This window comes from Electrophorus electricus, chromosome 2, assembly GCF_041902795.1.
Source record: "Electrophorus electricus isolate QZ-2024a chromosome 2, ASM4190279v1, whole genome shotgun sequence".
NCBI lineage: Eukaryota > Metazoa > Chordata > Actinopteri > Gymnotiformes > Gymnotidae > Electrophorus > Electrophorus electricus.
The window spans coordinates 11,376,133-11,399,518 of record NC_137498.1 but is presented as its reverse complement, the minus strand read 5'-3'; the positions used below and the strand labels follow the sequence as shown (position 1 = coordinate 11,399,518).

General features: G+C 39.0%; 1 protein-coding gene across 1 annotated transcript; it reads right to left on the bottom strand.

Moving 5' to 3' along the window:
• Positions 1-235: 235 nt before the first annotated feature.
• LOC145660206 (uncharacterized) lies at positions 236-9,835 on the bottom strand. Its single transcript, XM_081724403.1, has 9 exons — positions 9,411-9,835; positions 8,076-8,393; positions 4,006-4,323; positions 2,359-2,460; positions 2,115-2,225; positions 1,965-2,032; positions 1,814-1,846; positions 440-505; positions 236-357 (listed from the first exon to the last, which is right to left on the bottom strand). The coding sequence occupies exons 1-9, from the start codon at positions 9,508-9,510 to the stop codon at positions 244-246; spliced, it is 1,230 nt and encodes a 409-aa protein (XP_081580529.1). The 5' UTR covers positions 9,511-9,835; the 3' UTR covers positions 236-243.
• Between the last annotated feature and the right edge of the window lie 13,551 nt (positions 9,836-23,386).

The window sequence follows — 23,386 nt, the reverse complement described above, 5'->3', positions numbered from 1 at the left end:
TAATAAATTACATGCAAAAAAGCTAATAATTCACAGAAGTATTCAAATCATCTTTCAGCAGATTAACCCCTAATGAGGCATTTACAGTGAAGAAACAAATAAAATACTTGCTATTTATTGGCTACCATATATGTTTTTGTATGTTTATTTTTTGTCCATTTGCTTGATTGCATTTGTTTGTGTGTGTGTGTGTTTGTGTGTGTGTGTGTGTGTGTGTGTGTGTGTGAGAGAGAGAGTGTGTGCTTAATTTGAATTTAATTTGATGCTGGCATATTCTGTATAATCTGCATTATCCATTGGAGTGGATGCGGGTTTGGTTTTCTGACTGTGTATTACAGTGGAGTAAGTGATATCATCCTGTAGGAATAACACATTAACAATTGTTATAACACACACACACACACATGTTTACAAAACACACATTCAGTATGATGCACACCTGTTCTTGTGCTGTTTTGCATTTCGCTTTTCGATTTACAGTTGCATATAGGACACTTGAATCTTCCTGTAGAAACACAGAAATGGAAAATTAGCAAATTTGTGTAAACACTAAAGCACACTTTCGAAAAAATACTGTATATAAGAGTCTATACATGCACACAAATGCACAATTCAAATGCACCAATAACCTTTATGCACCTATGACCATCATGCAAAGGGCAACAACAATATGCTATATGTGGTGTGAAATCACTGGTACATGTCCAGAAGACCCGTTTTCATATGAATGCAGTGATAAGAGCTGTGCTCCATAAGGACACAGGTGAAGTGAAACACATGTAGAATTTAATGGTAAATAATCCTTGTCCAAAGAAGGACAATATAACCAGCCTTAATACCTACAGGTCAGAAGCTTTAACATCAGTAGTCATGAAATGCTTCGAGAAGCTGGTTCTGTTTTACGTCGTCCATCACTCCCACCTCCTTGGACTGAAATAGTTTGCATACAGAGCAATCTGCACTATGCACAGTCACAATCAACACTATGTCTGTACTCATCTGGACCTTCTAGGATCCTATGACAGAGACATATTTGTAGACTTCAGCTCAGCTTTCAACACAACTGAGAGTGGAACACTACGTCTGTCAGAGCATTTTCAACTACCTGTGAGATCGAAGGTAGCTTATGTGCCTGGAACCTTATCTGTCAGAGGCCCTATCCATCAGCACTGGGGTTCCTCACGGCTGGATACTCTCAGTCCTCCTGCTACACCAACAAGTGCATCTCCAGCTATCATCAAGCAAATGATCCTAACAGGACTCGTTAGCAACACTGACGGGACTGCTAGTGGAGTCAAGTGGCTCGTCTGGCTTTGTGGTGCACTGAAAACAACTTGGAGGTCAACATGCAAAAAGCAGTAGAGATGGATGATACATTTGTGAAATGAGACAACTGTCCATCTCCCTTTGTAACTCAGTACAGTAAGTGATGTGGAGTCTGAGCTTCCTAGACAACACCATCTCCACTGATTTCAAACTGGAGATCACAACAGCCATCATCAAAAATCAGTGTATCAGGAGCTGCTTTGTATCAGAAACTCACCATGGACCCCACACAACTAGGGAACCCCACACACTATCTGTATAAAGCCCTCTGCTCAGGTATTTGTTACTGTTTCAACAAAACCTGAACTTCACAACCTGTGTTTCCCACAGATGGTTTTCCTCATTTAAAAAAAAAAAAAAAACCCACATTAAAAAAGTGCTGTATGTGATATATGTGATCCCTTATTTGAACTGTATTGTACTAATTGTATTGTATTATCTGAACCCCCCCCCCCCCCCCAGTATTCAGATACAAAGTAGCACTCACTTGAACAGGTGAACAAAGCATAGCAGAACAATCCTGTAAAAACACACACACACACACATACCATGGAAGATTTGACCTTGAAGGACATGTGCCAGTAATGATGTGGAGGTTGTTTTTCTTATGTTACAGTGGATGGTATGTGAGCATTCACCTGTGTCTCCTGCTCTCTCTTCTCTTCTGTTTGCCCCTTTCTTAGCCTCGTTTGTCCATGTCTCTGTACTACATTAGAAAATCAGACAGTGTGACCCACAACTTGTATGCATGCATGTGTGTGTGTGTGTGTGTGTGTTTGTGTGTCTACCTTTGTATCTCCAGCACAAGACCCCCACGAGACCCAGCAGCAGGAGGAGGACAGCTCCCACGGCAGTAGTCATGAGGATATATAATAGACCACGTGCAGGGTTTTGGACATCTGAAGGCAAACGTTATACAAATGTTATGTGTATTTGTGTGCGTGTTAGTGTTTGTGTTTTTACACAGCATGCATTTTAATTGCTTTTTAAGATATTAGGAGACCATGTTGATACGCAGTAAATGCATGTTACCATCAGTCAGAGTCTTTGCACTGTCAGTAGTGGAAGCGTCAGCTGGAGCCTTTGCACTTGTTTTGCCATCAAATCTTGATGTAAATTCTGTTGTTGAGATTCCTGGAGAGGGACATGTGTTTGTTAGCATAAGATGGTGTACTGCTTTAGTACTACTTGTGTTTGCAGGTTTGGCTACAGTACTGACCCATTATAAATGTGTATAGGAACATACACATTTACATTCGTGACACTAGTAGACATGTAATTGCGCCTGACTGGGGGCCAGGTGAACAAGCTCATCAGTGCATGTTTAAAAGTTGCTTAAATCTAATTATAATGAAGCCTTGACTTTCCAAGTAATGATGTTATATTAGAGTCAGCACTAATGCGATGGAATTATACGGCCACAAAACAAATCAAATTATGTCAAAAATAAAATTCCCAATGAAGTATTAAAAGTATTTAAAATATATATTTTAAATTTGTTTTGTATGTTGACCAAAAAGCTGTCAATTTGGGTATATAGCCTGTAATTGGACTTATGTGGTTGGGAAATACAGTTTTGCACTATCACTTTATTGACAATGTTATACTCAGGATACTTGAAGAAAAATGTCATTTTCAGGTAAAACCTGTCTTTGGACAATTGGGAATACATCTAATACTGGGTGAGATGAGTCAAAAACGGATGACTTCTGTCATTTTGGGTATAGCCTTTAGTCAAACTAGTGTGACTGAGAAATAGTTTGATGCTGTTACTTTCTTAGAACACATGATTTTGGACTTATGAAAGTTAATAAAAAATACAATTTTGAGGTAAAACATATGTATTTGGACAACTGGGAGCACATCTAGTACAAGATGGTAAGTCAAAAACAGTGGATTTCTGTCATTTTGTGAAGTATTGTGAAGTAATACATTTTACATCAAATTTGTATCTTTCATAAATTTTGACATTTCCTGACTATGACAATATCAAAGTGCCAGTGCAAAACAGTATTTCCCCAACCACAGTAGTTTGAGGTTTCAGTTCACACAGTTCCTACTTACTGTTTGTGGATGGTCATAGTTAGGACGCATAACTCTTTAAGAAAAATGTCATTATGAGGTAAAATAGATAAAATAGTTATTTGGACAACTGAACACATCTAGTACTAAGCAATGAATCAAAAACAGGACATTTCTGTCACTTTGGGTGTATAAGATGTAGTGTGGCTGGGAAACAATTTTACACTGGCAGTTTATTGATACTGTCATAGTCTAACTATGCACTTTAGAAATAACATGAAAGACAAAATGAGGGTCAGTGACATTATGGATTGTTTCCAGAAGATTAAGTCATAATTTAAAACCCAGTCAAGTATTTTTAAAGTACAAGACCACTTTAACCACAAATACACCCCTATAAAAATGGATGAAATGTATATTTACCCTGGACTTGTTTTAGCTGTGCTTTTGCAAACAAACACCTAACAAGCCACATCAGTGAGAAAACACTACTCCAGTGATTTGTAGCATTCATCCTATCTCCAGTATAATAGCCTTTGATAGTCTAAGAGTGCTCTATAGGTGTAACAGGTGCTACAGGTATAATGTAACACTGGTTTGCTAAAGTTTATTTATGAGATTATCAATGCACTAAGAATACAGATCTAAATTACTTACCTTTAAAAGTGAGTCTGATGTATAGTTGTTCATATTCCTTATGCATACAATCGTAATCTCCCTCATCTTCCTCAGTCAGGTGTGATATGAGTAGAGAGAGATTTCCTGGAGAGTGAACAATACCCAGCTGAACTCTGTTTCTGTACTGTTCACTCTCACTGGAGATCACTTCCCATGTTTTACTGTTTGGGTTGTATTTCTTCCAGGTGAAATTTGCAGGTTTGGCGTGTAGGTCTGTGCAGCTGCAGGGTAGCAGTACTGAGTCTCCTGTGTGTGCAGTGATGTGTTTTGTCTCCCTGTTGTGTTCCAGTACACAACCTGTAGAAACACACCCCACTGTCAGATTCCACCACATTTGCTTGTTAGATTAATAAATATTTACTTTAATATTATATGATTTTTAGCATTGTTCTAATGACATTGACTATCCTTATAACAATGATAGTTATAAGGTGTAACTGAGCAATTTGGTTTGATCCATTTAGGTAACAATTTGAGCTTTGTTTGTTAGTAAGTACCAATGTAACAATTTTTTAATATTTGATCAAAATCTACATTTCTAATTTACTAACACGTTTCCTAAGAGTGGTCTTCATAAGTCCTTCATAACAGCTGTCACAAACCTAAATGTAACGCGTGGTGGCCCGAGTGCCGCAGGGCGTGGAGCAGGACGCGCACACTTCCTCGACAGGGACGAACATTTATTACATAAATGACAGCGGCACTCACAAACGATAACATGAAACGAGTGACATTTAAACAAACACGATGAACACGCATACGCTTTCACAATGACGAAGAAACATTAACACGTTACATCAACACGTTACATAGACAACGATCAACAACGCCGCACACCCTGACGTGAGTTTGAATACACACAGACGGAGCGAAGTACAGGTGTGTGTAGGCGTGGCCACAAATGAAAGTCCTCCCACTGCACGTGGCTGGCCAAACCACGTGCCTCGCGGGAGGCGAGCGTTCCGTGACACTAAATACACATTAATAAAGGCTGATTCTGTCAGACAGCTGTCATGCAGTCTCTTTATAACACAATACTGTCAGTTGGTTAGTTGACATAACACTTCACTCAAGGACTATAGGTTGTTGTTGTTGTTGTTTTTTTGTTTTTTTTTTACATAAGTTTTAAATATGTTTGCAGTTAAAATAACATAACTAGACCCCCCCAGGAGACAGAGTCGGCTGAGAATGAGTACTGCCACTATAACCACCCCAATACCCCCAGAGGAAAATCGGGGCTGATGACCAATACCGTCACGGCGTCAGACCGTGGAGGCAGAACTGGTTGAAATATCATATAACTTTATAACTGCTGACTTTGTAGCTCAGTGTATTTCAGGCATGTCCAGCATATAACATTAATGATCAGATGTTGCTTACCAAGTGAGGTGTGATATCTTAGTACAGGCCAGATGCTTGCGGACAGCCGAGTTTTATTTGTAGTGGATTAAGCAACAATTGTAAAGTGAAACAGGCAGGGTAATAGCCAGATATAAACACACCAGGGAATTGCTCAGTACATGCGATAGAACAGTGATAATACTTGACAGGGAATTAATGGAACCAGAAAGAATAAATAGTGTAGCAAAGACATAGGAAACACTAGTAAACTGGTGATGAGGGAGTTGCAAACACAGACTGAGGGCGGTTGCGGTACATGAGGTTACTACGAAAACTGAACAGATGTGAACACCTCAAACCATGTAGTACCTTCCTGTTCTTGACACTGGCTTGGGAGGCTGAAATAAAAAAACATATGACTCTGTTATAAATGAACGCTTTGAAAATGATACTGTATTGAAAGTGTTCTGGCCTGGTCCTTAAATAGAGTGTTTTATTTTGTTACTAATAAAATGGTGATTGATCTCTAATGCCACGCCAATCTACTAGTCAAAGAAAGATCAGACAATATATGTATAACTCTGTGATAGAGCGTCAGTGTGGAAGCACTAGAATTCTTTATATCAAGCCAGTGATCAAGTACCACATCCAACACATGATACTGATCACATTATTGAAGTGCTCGTCTTTGTTCACTTTTCCACCTCGCCTCCCTGAGTTTGTCTGTGTGTTTAGTGAGGGGTTTGCCATTGTGTCTATACAGGCAAAGGTCTGAATAGGAACAATTCTAACAGAAATGGAAACTTATAGAGATGATCCAGTTAGATTCCCATTCCAATTAGATTCCCATTTGTCACGATCAGTCCCTTCCATGTTCCGTGTTTTCCATGTCTTGTGTTTTGTTCCGTTCCATAGTTTCATTTTGTCCTCACAGTGATTGTGTACACCTGTCCCTCATTTCTAAGTTCATGTATTTAAACCCTGCTGTATGCCTTGGTCGTTGTAGTTTATTGTTTGTTCGTTCAGAGGTTTGACTGTTTGTTTCGTTTTGAATTAATGTTTGAATGTTTGATCCTTGTTTCTTTGTACTCCGTGTCTTTGTGTTTCCTAGTCCTTTGTGTTTTCCTAGCCTGCTTCCCTAGTTAGCCTTTGTCTGTTTTTGTTTTGTAATGTTTCCCAGTACTCTCCATGTCGGCTCTGTGACCCTGGACTGCTTTAATGACCCTGATTTTGGATTTGCCCCTATTAAATCTCGCTCCTCTCAGCACATGCGTCCACCTCCTTACTGCGCAACGTTACACCATTCTCATCTTTTGGAAGGCTTAAGCGTCTGTCACATCTAACTGCCACATCACTCCTTTTTTGCCTGAGTGGAGCAAAATCCGGTGATTGTGGGCGGTCTTGATATGGTGTAATTTTGGAGGTAACATAAGCTAGGTGGTTAAGGTACTTGACATGTAATTGGAAAGTTGTTGGTTCAAACCCCACCCCTGCTAAGTAACCACTGTTGGGCTCCAGGCACTCAATTATTCAAGTTGTACTTGGTTATAGTTGTAAGTTACTTTGGATGGAAGCATCAGTTAAGTCTAAATGTTCATTGTAATCAGCTTGTTGTTTTGAATATTTTAACATTCTGTTTTTAATGTTCGATCATTCATGATCACCCATCTAATTTTTACATTAGGCTACTTATGTTAGTTATGGGACAATGTTGTGCTAAGTTAACAATTACAATACAATACAATAGTCGCCTACAATAAAATACAATATTATAACTTGGAGTTCCAAATTTAAAAAAAAAAGGTTTTTATCAACAGAACTGGGGGGGTCAAGTCTGTCACACACACAGTTGATTGATACATGTTTATGTGTCATCACAGTAAAAGATCCAATACTGCCTCTTGCCTCATGATCTTAACACTGCCAGAATGCAATGTAGACAGAATAGGTAGGTTACATAAAGTATCCAGTCTCTGCACCACACATTTAGTAGGTTAAACTCAAAGTTAGGCTAACTGAATGGAAAAGCTGTGAGAAAGCAGGATATATTAGAACTAAGGAACCTAGTTACACATTTGAACATAACACATGCTAGGCTTTGCATAAGAGGATGCTCTTCATAATATAAATTGTAATTACAGGCTTAATTTGAAAGCAGATCATTTTTTTAAGCTTTATGTGCATTAAACCTTTGTCTTCACCTCTGCCCTTGGTTGTAGGTAAGTACGATGGGGTAAATAATTACATTAACAAAAACTCTAAATATGTCACTTCATATATCAACTTGACATCAGAGCTGACTGTCAAACTTTTGTGTATGTCTATTTGCAACTTGTCATAGCAGAGCATTACCTACTTTTCAAATCAAAAATCTAAAATAAGAACACATTAGTGATTTTGATCCAGCTGGTCCACCTACATTAATGATCTGCACACTGTGCAGTTTTCAGAATGATGAGCTGAAACCTGCCTAGGTGACAATTTACAGAGTAAGTGTGTTAAAGTAATGAAACTCTTACTTACACAGGACAAGATATTTTTACCATTTGGTAACACCAAACATGACTTAGCAATAAGTCTACAAGTAACTCAGACAACCAAGACTTTGCTAGTGTATATCTAAGAAAACCCTAGAGCTGGATTTATTGAGATATATTTATTCATACAAACATTATTACAGTTGGATTTGGATAAAAACAGTGTTTTACCTTTAATGGTGAGTTTGATGTTTTTATATTTCCACTGGTTAAAATAACACCTGTAGTCTCCCTCATCCTCTTCAGTCAGGTGTGATATGTGTAGAGAGAGATTTCCTGGAGAGTGAGCAGTACCCAGCTGAACTCTGTTTCTGTACTGTTCACTCTCATTGGAGATCACATCCCATGAGTATCTGTTTGTGTTGTGTTTCTTCCAGGTGAAACTCTCAGGTTTGGTGTGTCCGTCAGTACAGGAGCAGGGCAGCAGTACTGAGTCTCCTGTGTAAGCAGTGATGTAGTCTGTCTTCTTATTCCCTACCAACATGCAGCCTGCAGAAACACACATGATAAAGGCCTTCAGTATTAAACATGGCTGCACATGTAAATCTCAAATGGTTATTATTATATATGACATGCTTAACTATTATTATAATGTATGACATAATTATTACATATGACATACTTTAATGGTTATTATTATATATTATATACTAAATTGCTCCAGACCCAGTATCCCAAAACTGGGAGACTGGGAGACTTTAACATAAATGTTAAAGGTAGGGTTTCAAGTCACACTTGCTCTGATGTCATCTACTGAATGTGTTGGAAGTTGAAGAAAACTGATGTATACGGTCACAGACGAGAATGGTTATTTGGAATTTGTTTTGAATCAATTGACAATGTTATTGGAAATCACCAAGAGATTTCCCAGTAGATGTCAGAATGATGTATGCATGGCCAACAAGTTTTTACATGTTAGAAAATGTGCTGAGTGGGCCTTTAAGGTCAACAAAAGTCATATTTGTCATGAAATCATGTGTTTACTAATTTCTGTCTTTGGAATAGAGCAACAAAACAATAGATGAGTAAGTTTAATATGAGCTTTCCTTCACTACTTCTAATATCTGACTGAGAACCTACATCAAAGATTAAGGATGAATGTATATTCTAAAATCACATAATCTCACAAACCTCCATAGAATATGCTGTGGGGGTGGCAGTGGTAGTGCAGTGGTTAAGGTAATTGGCTTGTCATCAGAAGGTTGCCAGTTCATGTCCTACCACTGCCAAACTGCCACTGTTGTGCCCCTGAGCAACAACCTTAACTCTCAAGTTATATTCAGACATAGTTATGTCACTTTGGATAAAAGTGTTGGCTAAATGCCATAAAAATATAGGTTTGATGAGCAACTAAACAATTTGTTACACCAATTTACATTACATCATAAATGTACATCAAGATTATGAAATAAGCTTTGTATAATGTTAATGCCACACGCCTGCATATAAATGCATTCAATGTACCTGTACATCCAAGTACAGCAGTAGAGAAAATGAAACACTCACCTTCAGTAATATGGAGCACAAGTAGCAGATAAAAACACACCTGCATTCTTATTGAATTCCCCAACGCACTACACACTACAGCAGAAACAATGCTACACATCTTAACAGAACTAGTTTACTGAGTGCTCTGACAGCTGTACACACTACAGAGCTTCAGTGCTTCTGTGGTTCAGTCTTCAGAACTACAGTCTACCTGTGAGAATCTCCACACTACTATGATCTGGAACTCTAGAACTCTCTCAGAAGAACTCCACTGAAAGGGACCACTCCGTAATGTCCACACAGCAGAGAGGAAGTTTGATCACATGCAGAAAAACTTCTTCCTATTCTTCTCTCTTTCTCTTACATATGAGCACAAAAGTGTCTTCTGGGTGTCATCACGTCCTTCCTCTTTCTTCTCTCTCAGCACATGATGTACTACACAATCAAACTGTAAGTGCACAGAAAAAAATGCACCCATGTGTGACAGAGAGATGGAATTTACAAATTGACAAAAAAATAATTTATTGCTTGATTTGATTTGACCCCCCCCACACATATATATATATATATATATATATATATATATATATATATATATATATATTTTTATTTTTTATTTTTTTTTTGATGTATTATTTATATCAAATATATATAAATATTATTATTATTATTATTATTAATATTATTATATGACTTAAAAAAATCTTTAATTGTGAAATATTGAAGTGTTTAAAGTAAATAAAAATTACCCAATCTTTAACGTCCGCTCCGCTCCACTGTCGGTCATGTACTGATACTCAAACACGTGTGTGGGTCTCGGTTGTGTGTCTCTCTCACTGACCCACTCACTCACTCACCCATCCCACTCTCTCCCATTGGCTGATTCTCTATCACCCCCACACTGCACACCCCGCCCATCTAATATAAATGGGGGGCGGGGGATCATGGACTCGCTGAAACATTACAGCCTGAAACGATGAGTATAGAAACAGGTCTAATATTCTATACTCCAACAATGAACTCATATTACGATGAAGTGGCTCTTACAGGTGAGAGTGGACCCTCTGAAACAAGCTTTTGTGAAAACATGAATAACAACGAAACCGATGGGTGCATCAACGCACCGATGCTGTGGGTCATTTGAGCTGTGATGGGAATCTGATGTATAGAACTGTTGATGAAGATATGAGAGAAAACTGTCACGGCTGTGCTATTGACCATCCTAGTCAGCGTCAGCACACATGACTGTACGATCCAGATGAATCCTATTTCAGCCTCAACACACCTAAGATGATAAAAAAAAACTGTTCACACACTCTAATCAGAGCTTTGTGGCCGTGCGGTATTCAGATACCTCCATCCTCTAGCAAGATTCAGGCAATCGGTGAGGTAGTGGTAACCGACCTGCAGGAGGAACAGAACATCAAATCTGCTCTCAAAGAGTTCGTAGAAAAAAACCATAGCAGGTACACAACGACATCATGGACTACTGGAAGCTGCACGAAAACCTGAAGGAAAAAAATGATAGCGTGTGCGGGGAGCAGTTACACGATGACGTCGTGGACTACTGGAAGCTGCACGAAAACCTGAACCCTGGTACTCGAGCCAAATGGGAAACCTCTTCGACACCCACTCCGGTCCTTCACATGAGAAAGAGTGCTGAGGATGAAGTTGATTATGCTGTTCTGTAAAACCCTTGAATCAGAACCATAAACGTTACCGATAAGATCAAATCCGTATATAATTTGGAAAAGATAATGTGTGCAGTACATGAGTCTGACATTCAGTGGAGTTCTCTAGTATCAGAAGCTATTAATACATGTTATCCTTTACATATGTATATGTCATGTTATTCTCATATGTTTAAAAACCCAGATGAATGTAAAAATGGGCATATATTATATTCACCTATGTAATAGATGTATGTGTTTTGAAACTAAGTAATGATGAAAAGGTTGATGTATATAAAACCTTTGATTGCATGCTTTCATTTTTAATTGAACGTAACGTAAACATAACCTCTTTTGCTGAAAAGATGCTAATAAAACCATAATCCATTCTAGCACTCTCTTCATTGTGTTTCAAACATTTCGCCATGACTGAACATCTGCTGAAAAATATTTACTACACTCCTTCAAACCCGGGATCCTATGGAGGGGTCGAGAGTCTGCAAAGGTCCGTGGTGGATGAAAGCGGTAAACGGGTTGGTGATAAGGAAATAAAAAACTGGTTAGCAGCTCAGGATGCATACACACTACATAAACCAATCTGTGTAAAATTTAAAAGAAACAGAGTCATTGTAAAAAACATGGATGAACAATGGCAGGCCGATTTGCTGGACATGACGAACATAACGGAAACATGAAAGTTATGCTAACGTGCTAACTTTCCAAGTATGCTTGGGTACGCGTTATGAAAAACAAAACAGGTGCCGAGGTTACAAAAGCCTTTGTATCGATTCTAAAAGAAGGCAGAGTTCCTAAAAAACTTCAGCCTGATGAAGGGAAAGAACTTTTTAATAAAAGTTTCAAAACATTAATGAAAAAACATAACGTCAATCACTTTGCTACCGGGACGGGACAAAAAAGATTAAAGTTTAGAGTCGGCGATACCGTCAGAATTTCACGATTAAAAAGACATTGTGAGAAAGGGAACGAGCAGAACTTTACGGATGAATATTTGAATATTTTACCGTTTTTGAATGTCTAAGGAGAGACCCTCCCATATCAAATTACGGAATTTCGATGGGGAAAATGTAGATGGGACCTTTTATGAACAGGAGCTGCAAAATATTTTAGTGGGAAAAGATAAAGCCTTTAAAATAGAAAAATTCTATCTGAAAAAACTAGGAACCGATAAAAGATGTGCTTGATCAGGTGGGTTGGGTGGCCCAATAAATTTAACTCCTGGATTCCGGCCGAGGACATCCTTAACATTGTGAAAGGTTAAAAGGTGGGCTGCTAAATCAAAATGAAATTATAATCCAATCACCATGGAAGAGAGCGGATTCTACGTGACTCTACTGAGCAACGCCTCCAAAGACGTTTACCCCGATAATAAGATTTCGTGCTACACAACCAAATTTCTGAAGCCTATAGAGTTGGTGGGGGGATGGGAGGTCGCACTCACCGAGGTACAATACCCACACACGGTACTCGCTGAAGAAGCTGGACATGGAAAGTGTCTTTTTTGTTAAACTCTCTGCAGAAGGAGGAAATGGTATGGTATTTACATGTCTTCTGAACCATGGGTATTATAATAGTATAGAACATCTGGTTAAGGAAATGAATAAGAAGATAAAAAGTTTATCTCTTGATCTAACAACCCGTGAAACACAAAATTCGCACATTCACACATTCTGGGGCTGGATCATAAACCTCCCACACGTGACGAGCCAGAAGCACCATTCCCTGCCGACATTCACGTGGGGTTTTACACCATGTTCATATACACGGATATGAAAGAATATCAGAGAGTAGGGGACAGTTTTGTTCCTTTGCTGAGATGTGTACATATAACTGGGAAGAACAATTAAATCATCACTTTCATGTATGACAAGCCACACTACGTACCTGTTAGCAAATCTCTCATAAGCAATATTACCATCGAGGTGAAATCTTATAAAAACTTTCATATACCCTTTCTGTACGGGAAACTTGTAGCAAAGCTTCACTTTAAACCCGCAAAACACACATTTCGTATTTGATTAAATAAATCATTATTATTATTATTATTATTATTATTATTATTATTTTAAATGATCGGCGCAAGTTACATGAATCCTCGGGTCTATGTGGACTACTACAAGCACCAGGCGGGGAATGGACTTCCCGGGTTTGCAGGAACCCCGATGATGTATGGTTCCGGGCTCGGTGGTATATTCAAAGCGCTATATAAAATGGCTGTACACTTTATTAAAAGAGGTATCTCTATAGCAAAACCTCACTTAAAATCTATTGCAAAAGGAATTGTAAGTGATGTAGTAAGTAATATTATCGCTCATAAAAGGCATGCGCAAGAAGGGTCAGCACTAGCGTCTATCGCTTACAAGAACGCTAGACGTCCTCTGGGAAGGCGTGCTGTATCAATAAATAAAAAACATAAGATCACCAAGAGTAAGGTCTGTGTGAAAAAGAACAGACGAAGTAGCAACAAGCTTTCTTCATCCTCTTCCTCTAACAAACGAAGAAAACAGAACACATTCTAACGCTATGGCCTTCCTGCATAGTCTGTCGACCGTCTGCACCAAGTTGGAACTAGACATTTTAACATTACCTTACACCCAAACAAGTATCGAAAAGTACACATACGTAGAAATCCCACTGCTTTCAGCCATTACCGACAATTCTGCGATCGAATTTTATGTGGCAGGCAATGGTGATGATTATCAGGGCTTGAATAACACCGTTTTGCATCTGAGATGTAAAATCACAAACCTCGACGGGAGTAACATTGCTAACCATGCTAAGGTCGGCGTGGTAAACTATCCTATAACATCTGTTTTCACAAGTGGATGTTATGTTGGGTGACCGTTTCATCAGCCAAGCGAGTAACACGCACCCCTACAGAGCCGTCATTGAATGTCTTTTGAATTATAGTAGGGACACTCTGGAAACACAATTTTCTGCCGGGTTCTTTTACAGAGACACAGAAGGACATATGGAGGCTACGGACCCGACGGGGCATAACCTTGGACTCAGGACCAGAGCCGTTTTCAGCGCCGAAAGTAAAACCTTTGAATTTATCGGACACATTCATTCTGACATATTTTTTCAGGATAAACTTTTACTGAACGGCGTTGATATGAAAATTAAAATGGTGTGGAGTAAAGATGAGTTTTGTCTAATGAAAGAAGGAGCCGGGGATTACGTTCTAAAAATACTCATGGCTTCTCTGTTTGTGAAAAAAGTGTCCGTTTCACCAGCTGTTAAATTAGGTCACGCACTGGCTCTTTTAAGCGCCACCGCCAAATACCCCATCGACAGAGTTTGTATGAAAACCTTCAGTTTACCATCCGGGAGTCGTGTGTGCACCCAAGAAAACCTCTTCCTCGGACTGCTCCCTAAAACTCTTATTATTGGGATGCTTGACAATGAGGCTTACAGTGGAGCCTACCATAAAAATCCTTTTAATTGTGGCCACAAATGAAAGTCCTCCCACTGCACGTGGATGGCCAAACCACATGCCTGGCGGGAGGCGAGCGTACCGTGACAGTGAGTAGCTTCTCATTTGTTAAACAACCATGTGGAAAAGATGTTAAAACCCAGTGACAGAGCAGTGCAAGAACAGGTGAATCGAGCACTAGATAATGCTTCATATCAAAAAGTCAAAGATGAATGCTCATTGGTGGTGTGATTTTGTGCAGTAATACATTTAATCTGTTTTGTGAAAATAAGATAAGGCATTAAAAAACAAAAGTAATAAATCAGCGAAGGTTTAACAAGGATACACATTGTCACTGATGCAAAATGCCACCGTCACAGTATCCCTACTGTATTTCTTTCTCAGTAGCTCCACCTAGTGGAGAATTTAGTGCTGGGTAACCTTGAATGAGTATGTGCAAATACAAATACAAGATTTTTATAATCCATTCATATTTTAATAAAACTGATGAAGATCTTAAACTGAACTGCTGGCCGAGCCAAAGACTGTCAGATGGAGTTTTTTATTTATTTTTTTATAAAGAATCTAAAGTCATCTAGTCAACTGACCAGACAAATCGTTACACTGATAGAATTCAGCTGGTTGCTGCTCCAGGAAATTTCTCTCTATTCATATCTGGTCTGACTAAAGAGGACTGGGGACAGTACAGGTGTTGCATCAGCAGTCATCATCTTATAGAGGTCAAACTCCAAGTAACAGGTAAACCAACCTCTTGTGTATTTATAGTATGCATGAAATGTTGACTACCCTTAGTGACTGGTCTGTACCAATAACTATCGTACTATGAATACAAATACAGTCAACTAGACAAATATGGAATGCTATTCTCATCTAAAATATGAATCTGATCCCACTGATGCAACACTAATAGATCACAGACCTGAAACACTCAGAAATAAAATATGATGTTCTGTTTGTGCTTTATTTTAATCTTCCCATATTTAGTCCAAGGTGCCTGGGTCATGTGGTCAGAAACTGACCAGTGATAAAATAGTGGATCTCTAACACAAAATATTCATGGCCACAAATAGGCTGTACTTTCTAACTGTGGACATACTAGGTGTTTCTATTAGAGTATAAACACCCTGGAATTGTGGCTGACATGAGGCATATAAAGACATTTAGATTTCAGCTCTGGTTGTTTGAGCACCAAGTTTCAAGAATCATTGAGAAAATACACTGAGAAAATCATTGAGAAAATACAAGCAAGTCACAACATTTATTTCTGTCCAGAGTTGCATCAATTTTTCCCCAAGATCTTGTATTGATGATGGGAGATTTGGACCACTGTGCAAAGTCTTCTCCAGCACATCCCAAAAATTCTCAATGGGGTTCAGGTCTGGACCCTGTGGTGGCCAATCCATGTGTGAAAATGATGTCTCATGCTGGTGAACCACTCTTTCACAGTTTGAGCCTGATGAATCCTGGCATTGTCATCTTGGAATATGCCCATGCCATCAGGGAAGAAAAAAGACCATTGATGAAATAACCTGGTTGTTCAGTATATTCAGATAGTCAGCTGACCTCATTCTTTGGGCACATAACGTTGAACCTAGACCTGACCAACTGCAGCAACCCCAGATCATAGCACTGCCCCCACAGGCTTGTACGGTAGGCACTAGGCATGATGGATGCATCATTTCAGCTGCCTCTCTTCTTATCCTGATGCACCCATCACTCTGGAACAGGGTAAATCTGGACTCATCAGACCAAATGACCTTCTTCCATTGCTCCAGAGTCCAATATTTATGCTCCCTAGCAAATTGAAGCCATTTTTGCCGGTTAGCCTCACTGACAAGTGGTTTTCTTAAGGCTACACAGCTGTTTAGTCCCAATCCCTTGAGTTCCCTTCACACTGTGCGTGTGTAAATGCTCCTACTTTCACTATTAAACATATCTCTGACTTCTGCTGTTGTTTTTCTATGATTTGATTTCACCACACGTTTAAGTGATCGCCGAGCACGATCATTCAAGATTTCTTTCCGACCACATACCTTCTCTGAAGATGATGTTTCCCCGCTGTCCTTCCACTTTTTAATAAGGCATTGGCCAGTTCTTAACCTGATTCTAGTAGTTTCAGCATCTCCTTAGATGTTTTCTCTGCTTGATGTATGCCAATAATTTGACACTTCTGAAACAGATTAATATTACAAATGAGTGCAGCACATCAGAGCGATCCTGGAGAAACGCTGGCATATGAACTCATGCAGGATTTATCCTTAAAGAGCAGCTCTGACCCAGACAGAGTGAGACACTGAAGCTTCAAATCATAACCTTTAACCCTTTAATCCTTTAAATCATGTACTCAAAGTAGACTACAAAATCTTTTTTAAATAATGCTATAAGGTATTACAAGTGCCCATAAAGACTTGATGGATGCAAAATGTTCCGATCCTTCATAATGCGTTAAGTGCTTTGTGTGTAAGGTCTTCCCTTTTCTTATTTATAATGTGCTATGTCTACTTATAATCACTTAATCATGTAAATTGCCTTTTACTTTAAATTATTAATTCCTAATTTAATTTTGCATTGTATTATTTAAATTGTTCAACTTTCATTTATTTTTCTTTTTAATTTTTGCAAATAAGATGATAGATCTCAGGATGTAATAAGCTTTATTATTCATTCTATTCCCTGTAAAGCTCTTTATAAACTGGGTTTAAGAAAGTGCTGTACAAGTTTACAGTTTACAGTTTTTGTGCACAGTTTACATTTTCTGACTACCATATTTGTGTAAGAGGGTTCATTGTAAGTCTGCAAGTGATTTGAACTACACTAATGTTATAACTCTAATTCTTGGTTTTCCCAGATAAACACTTCCTGCGTCCTGCCTCCTTCCTGGGGTTGGTGAACCTTTGTTAGGAAAGCTGTCATGGTACGGCCCCTCCCCCCGAACATGTGTGTGTGTGTGTGTGTGTGTGTGTGTGTGTGTGTGTGTTTATCCGTATGGCTATGCCCTCCCTGTGTTTCACACCTGCTCCTTATTGTGTGTCATTAGTTTGCATGTATATAAGTCTTGTGTCTGAGTTTAAGTGTTGTCGATGTTTCAACCCAGTTAGCCTGCTAACCACTTAGATGTCTTTTGTGTATCACAATAAATGTTTGTTGTGTGTAACATGACTCTTCCTCACATCCTGCTTTACCTCCTCACATCACAAAAGCAGGCCTTAAAAAATGGAGCTCTGCAGCCATCACTTGTTGAAGCAGTGGGAACTGAAACTGTGACTAACAGCTCAAAGAAAACTAATCATTCACCATTCTATGAATTTCACAAAACAAACGTACATAAATTAGCTATAAATTTATGGAGTTTCTAACTGAGACTCCAGCACCTGCCATACCTACATAATCTCCATGTTAAACAGACATAAGCAGTGTGCAGATAATACATTAGCATTTATCAAACTCCGCCCACAAATGACATCACCTCTCCACACTGCATCCACTACCTTCATCAGCCCATGCTGTGTCCTACACCATCATCATAGACACGTGCGAAGCCTCTTCTTGTGCTAAACTACACCGTGTGCTTGGATTGGTCGTTAAACACTTTGAAGCCGTGTGTAAGAAAATTGCCAGGAAACTATCAGTAACCAAAAAAACACACTGAGTTAATTCAGAACTTTTGTTTATTTGTTTATTTTAAATTTAAATGAATAACAAAAGAAAACTAGAATTAATGACTGTGTGTGTGTGTATAAGTTAAGTTTGATGGTGGTATATTCTCTTTTATCTGCAGTGTCTTCGACCTTTGCTGTTCTGGTTGTGTTACTGAGTACATTACATCATCCTGCAGAGAAAATATAAACATTAATACTCACACACACACACACACACACACACACACACACATATATTCCTATACAAGTTCACAATTATAACTGGTCTCAGTGTGAAGTTCTCTGTACAATATCCAGTAATCCATCTCTTGCTTATCTGCTCACCTGGTAGACAGGTAGTGCACGGTGCTGGTAACACGAGAGTCACGGGTTTGATTGAGAACACACATACTGTCATACTGATAAACATGTGAGATGATATTGATAACACCATCTGCCTTATACTGTACATGTAAACATGGACTGTGGGTGTGATAAATTGAAAGTCTGACAGAATAGTCATTGGAGTAGAGTTTGTAGTGAAAGTAGAGAGAGAGAGAGAGAGAGAGAGAGAGAGAGAGAGAATGTGTGCAAGTGTAACAAATAAAATGTGAATAAATGTTACTATTTCACTAAAGACACAGCCGAGCTTTCACATTGTATCTTCACATCTTATCAAAACACATCAGAACTATGACCTCTTACCTTTATCTGGGGTCTCTGTGTTGTGTGTTCCAGTAGGTCTTTGATATGATGTTGTAGTTGAAGGTATTGGTCTAGTCTGGACTTTGGTCATTGGAGTAGAGTTTGTAGTGAAAGTGGAGAGAGAGAGAGAGAGAGAGAGAGAGAGAGAGAGAGAGAGAGAGAGAGAGAGAGAGAGAGAGAGAACATTGCATATGGACTAAATGAAAACAGCAGCAGGTTCATTTACCTGTAAAATCAAGTAACACTCTCTTGACAACCTTACTGTTCAGGGAACACACATACACTCCTTTATCCTCCTCAGTCAGCTGTGATATGAGTAGAAAGACATTTCCTGGAGAATAAATGAGCTGCTGAACTCTGCCTGTGTAACGCTGAGTCTGGTCAGTGGGGTAGATTTCTTTGTCTCTGAAGGTCCATTTAAGAGTGTGTGGTTTGGTGTGTAGTCCAGTCCAGGACTATAGTACACACCCTCCCACATGACCCTGTAGATTCGTCTGTCCAGCTGTGGATGTGCAGTCAGTGGAACACACAGGAACCAAAGCAAATCATTATAGACACACAGTTCAAATAAACTGTCATGTAATCATAATAATCATGTGTTTAAGAAGTACAACTCCATGGTGATCTTTAGAATGTTAATAGTGTTGACCTACAATGAGATGGCAAAGACAAAAAAATGAGTTTTGTTAAGTCAGTAGCAATACAGATCTGATTTATTTTACCAGTAACAGTGAGTTGCATGTCTGTGTATTCACTCCCATTAATATAACACCTGTAGTCTCCCTCATCCTCTTCAGTCAGGTGTGATATGAGTAGAGAGATATTTCCTGGAGAGTGAGCAGTACCCAGCTGAACTCTGTTTCTATACTGTTCACTCTCACTGGAGATCTCAGTATAACTGGAGTTTTGGTGTTTATATCAGGTAAAACTCTCAGGTCTGCTGTGTGGTTCAGTGCAGGAAAAGGGCAGCTGTACTGAGTCTCCTACATGTGCTCAGATATGTAATGTTGTTCTACTCTTTACCAGAGTGCAGCCTGCAGAAACATATAACAGTAAATTAAGATAATCAGGATAATCCTTTTGAAGCTTTATTCTGTATTTAAAATTAAGTCACAAAATGGAGGAGTGACCAATGATTATTTGTGAAGCAAACATTGAATCAAATTCTGATGACAAAGACTCACCGACTCACACATAAATGTACAGTTTCATATAAAATGTAGTTTCATATCACTCAGCATTAAGAGAGAATTTCACACTCACCTTCAGTGAGATGAAGCACAGTGAAGAGAAAACACAAACTGAAAACACCACTGACCTCCCAGCACACACTGACAACTCTACACCCAGAACTCCACCACCACTGTGGACACACACTGACTCCAGAACTCTCTCAGCAGTACTTCAGTCCAACAGACCCTAATGTCCACCCAGCAGAGACGAACTGGGAACAAATGAGCTTGGCCAGACCTCTTCTGTTCTTTAATGTTCTCATCAGCAATTTCACAAAACCAAACACATTATTGTTTATTTAATGTTTATTTAATGACATTTTGCACTATATTGGGCTGTTTGCACTTGTGTAGCATGTGGTCTGTTGCACTGTTGTTTTTATGTTGCACCATGGTCCTGGAGGAACATTGTCTCGTTTTTGTTGTGTACTTGTATATAGCTGAAATGACAATAAAACCTCTTGAACTTGCCACGTGGGTCCTGAGAAGACTTGCTGTTACTCTGTTATAACTTCACTTCACAGCGCACACACCCACTCTGACCCAGCTGCTGTCCCTGTGAAATGCACATGCATGGTGTGGCCACAGGGTGGAGCTGTTTCCTGCACAAACCTGTTTCCTACTCACACTGTGTTTTCTCTGTTTAGACTGACAGACTAGAAAGCACACACAGGCTTTCGCTGGTAGTTCATAAACATGATTTGCTAGGGGTTCACACATTTTTCCCAAATTTCCAAATACAAATATTGTCATTTGCAGAACATAACATCTGGTCAAAATAACAAATATGATGCAATGTTTACAGACCTCAAAAATGCAAAGAAAACAATTTTACATTAATTTTTAAACAACACTAATAAAAATAATAATTCCAAAATCAATATTTAGTGGAATAACCCTGATTTTTCAACCACAGCTTTTGTGTGTTGGTTTGCTCTCCACCAGTCTCTCATTGCTCATTAAATTAGATTAAACAAGAGGTGATGACCCAGTCAGAACCTCATTCATTATATATGAACGTGTGTGTGTGTGTGTGTGTGTGTGTGTGTGTGTGTGTGTGTGTGTGTGTGTGAGTGTGTGTGTGTGTGTGTGTGTGTGTTTCTAAGTGTGTGACCAAAAACATTTTTTGCAAAGTCACCTTTTGTGAATAAAACAAAGTGGAGAGAAAATTAAATCTCACAAGCATTCTCGTTAAGAAACACTGCATTTTCACTAAGAAACAGTCCCTAATTTACACACTCTCGTACCTGGACATGCCTAATAATTTAGTCTCTCTTTTGGCTTCACCTACCCCTGATGTCATGATGTTATTGAGCCTACACCCGTCTCAGCTGCCATGGCTACTCCCTCCACCCACTGATGTCCCTTGCTGTAGCCCACCACACCTCCACCCCAGCCAACTACTTGATGGACGTTGATGGACGTTCTCTTGCGGGAGAACATTATTATTAGTTTTTTACTTTTCTCTTAAAATTGTTATTATTGTGGTGACTGTTGTCGGCCAGAGGAGGATGGGCCCCACCTTTGAGTCTTGGTTCCTCTCAAGGTTTCTTCATGCTCTAGGGAGTTTTTCCTTGCTACTGGGGGCTTGGACTCAGACATTTGTAACACTGCTTTTTAAAAAGCGCTACATAAATAAATTTGATTTGATTTATTATGATACACCATTCAAAAATGTCATATTCATGTGACACTCTGTTTAGGAAGTTGCAGTTATATGGACTTAATCCCCCTGTGCTGCTGAACGGATGGCTTTAATGCAGCTAGTGAGTCATTAATATGTCAACAAAAGAATAAATAAATTAATTGAACATTTGATATCAGTCTGTTCAGAGTATGACACACCTGAGTGTGTGCTGCGTTCCCAATGCCTTCACAGATTACATCGGAGTATCTCATTTCTTGATAATCCTGCGGAAACCCAAACACTTGGTTAAATGAAGAAAGCTGCTGAGGTCATTAGAGTGGAAGTAATGTCTGTGCATATGGAGTGATATGCAGTGTTAGCTCAGTGGTTAAGGTACTCAGCTAGTAATTAGAAAGTTGCCGTAAGTTGCTTTGGATAAAAGTGTGAGTTAAATGTTGTAAATGTTATATATTGGCTTTCTGTATTTCTGAACTATTTCTGATTGCTTACTTCTGTTTTTTGCCCCTCCTGGATTTGTCTGCCTGGATATTTTGTCTCTCTGGATTTCAACCTGGACTTTAGTTCCTCTCTGTGATGCTCCCTGGCTCTGTTTATCCTATAGTACTGGTTCTGATCCTTGCCTGAGTTTGACTTTGTTGGATTATCCTTTTCTGATTAAAATCACATTTCATTTTATCCTCGAGCATTTAGCTTTCTCTGAAACATCAGTGTCACTGGAGTGAATGTGATATTGCTCCTCAGAATCCCTGCTGAGTCAATTAGTGATTGACTGATTAAACCATGAAGTTCAGAGCTGGATCACAGCAGAACCTAAAGCCCATGAATCTCAAAAAGTAGCATGGCCATGTGTGTGTGTGTGTGCGTGTGTGTGTGTGTGTGTGTGTGTGGGCTGTCCAGCCTTCCTGATCAAGTGTGTAGTGACCAAGAGCTGAATCATACACAGAATAACCAAGTGAGGAATAAATAAACAGAAATAAACAAGTGAGCACATTTCCACTCATTACTAATAACCACCTGAGAAATAAATATAACTTCTTCAGATATTATATATACATATATGAAGAAGATTCCAAGTTCCACATCCTGAAAAGCACCTTACTTGTAAGAGATCTTCTTCACACTCCATTTAGGCATCACTGTTGGTACAACAGGACAAAAGCAACAAACACAACTGGCACATCTGGGTGATGCTGTTGAATGTGCATGTTCATGTGTTTTAGCACACACACCCTACAACACCAACACACTGTCCTCGTCCACCACTCAGGTCGCTGGGAAACTTTCCCACACAGGTGATTTGAAAGAAACAGGTCATAGTGTTAACGATTCAGTAAATGTCGCCAACGAGCTTGAGCTACATTTAGCCTAGCATGTTGCTAACTTGCTAATAGATTACAGCTTAAGGTTTGGAATGGAAATCGCAGATGTGAAGTTTGATTCCACATTATGTTCATCGGCCTTCACACTTAGGCTACTGTGTACTCTCCGTATGACTGCATACAGTGAATTGTAATGTGTATGGGGTGATTTGGGATGAAAACACATACCATGACACTCCTAATATTTATATTTTAGTATAACTATATAGGTAATAATGTCATATAAAGCTGTAGCAAGCCAACTGCCTCAGCTACAACAGCAAAATAA

What these genes read in the sequence shown, in the direction of transcription:
- LOC145660206 (XM_081724403.1), bottom strand. Translation starts at nt 9,510, where the DNA reads ATGTGTAGCATTGTTTCTGCTGTAGTGTGTAGTGCGTTGGGGAATTCA. An exon ending in CATCAAACTCACCATTAAAG is followed by an intron (nt 4,324 to 8,075) that starts GTAAAACACTGT and finishes GTGTTTCTACAG; the next exon opens with GTTGTGTACTGGAACACAAC. An exon ending in CATCAGACTCACTTTTAAAG is followed by an intron (nt 2,461 to 4,005) that starts GTAAGTAATTTA and finishes GTCCCTCTCCAG; the next exon opens with GAATCTCAACAACAGAATTT.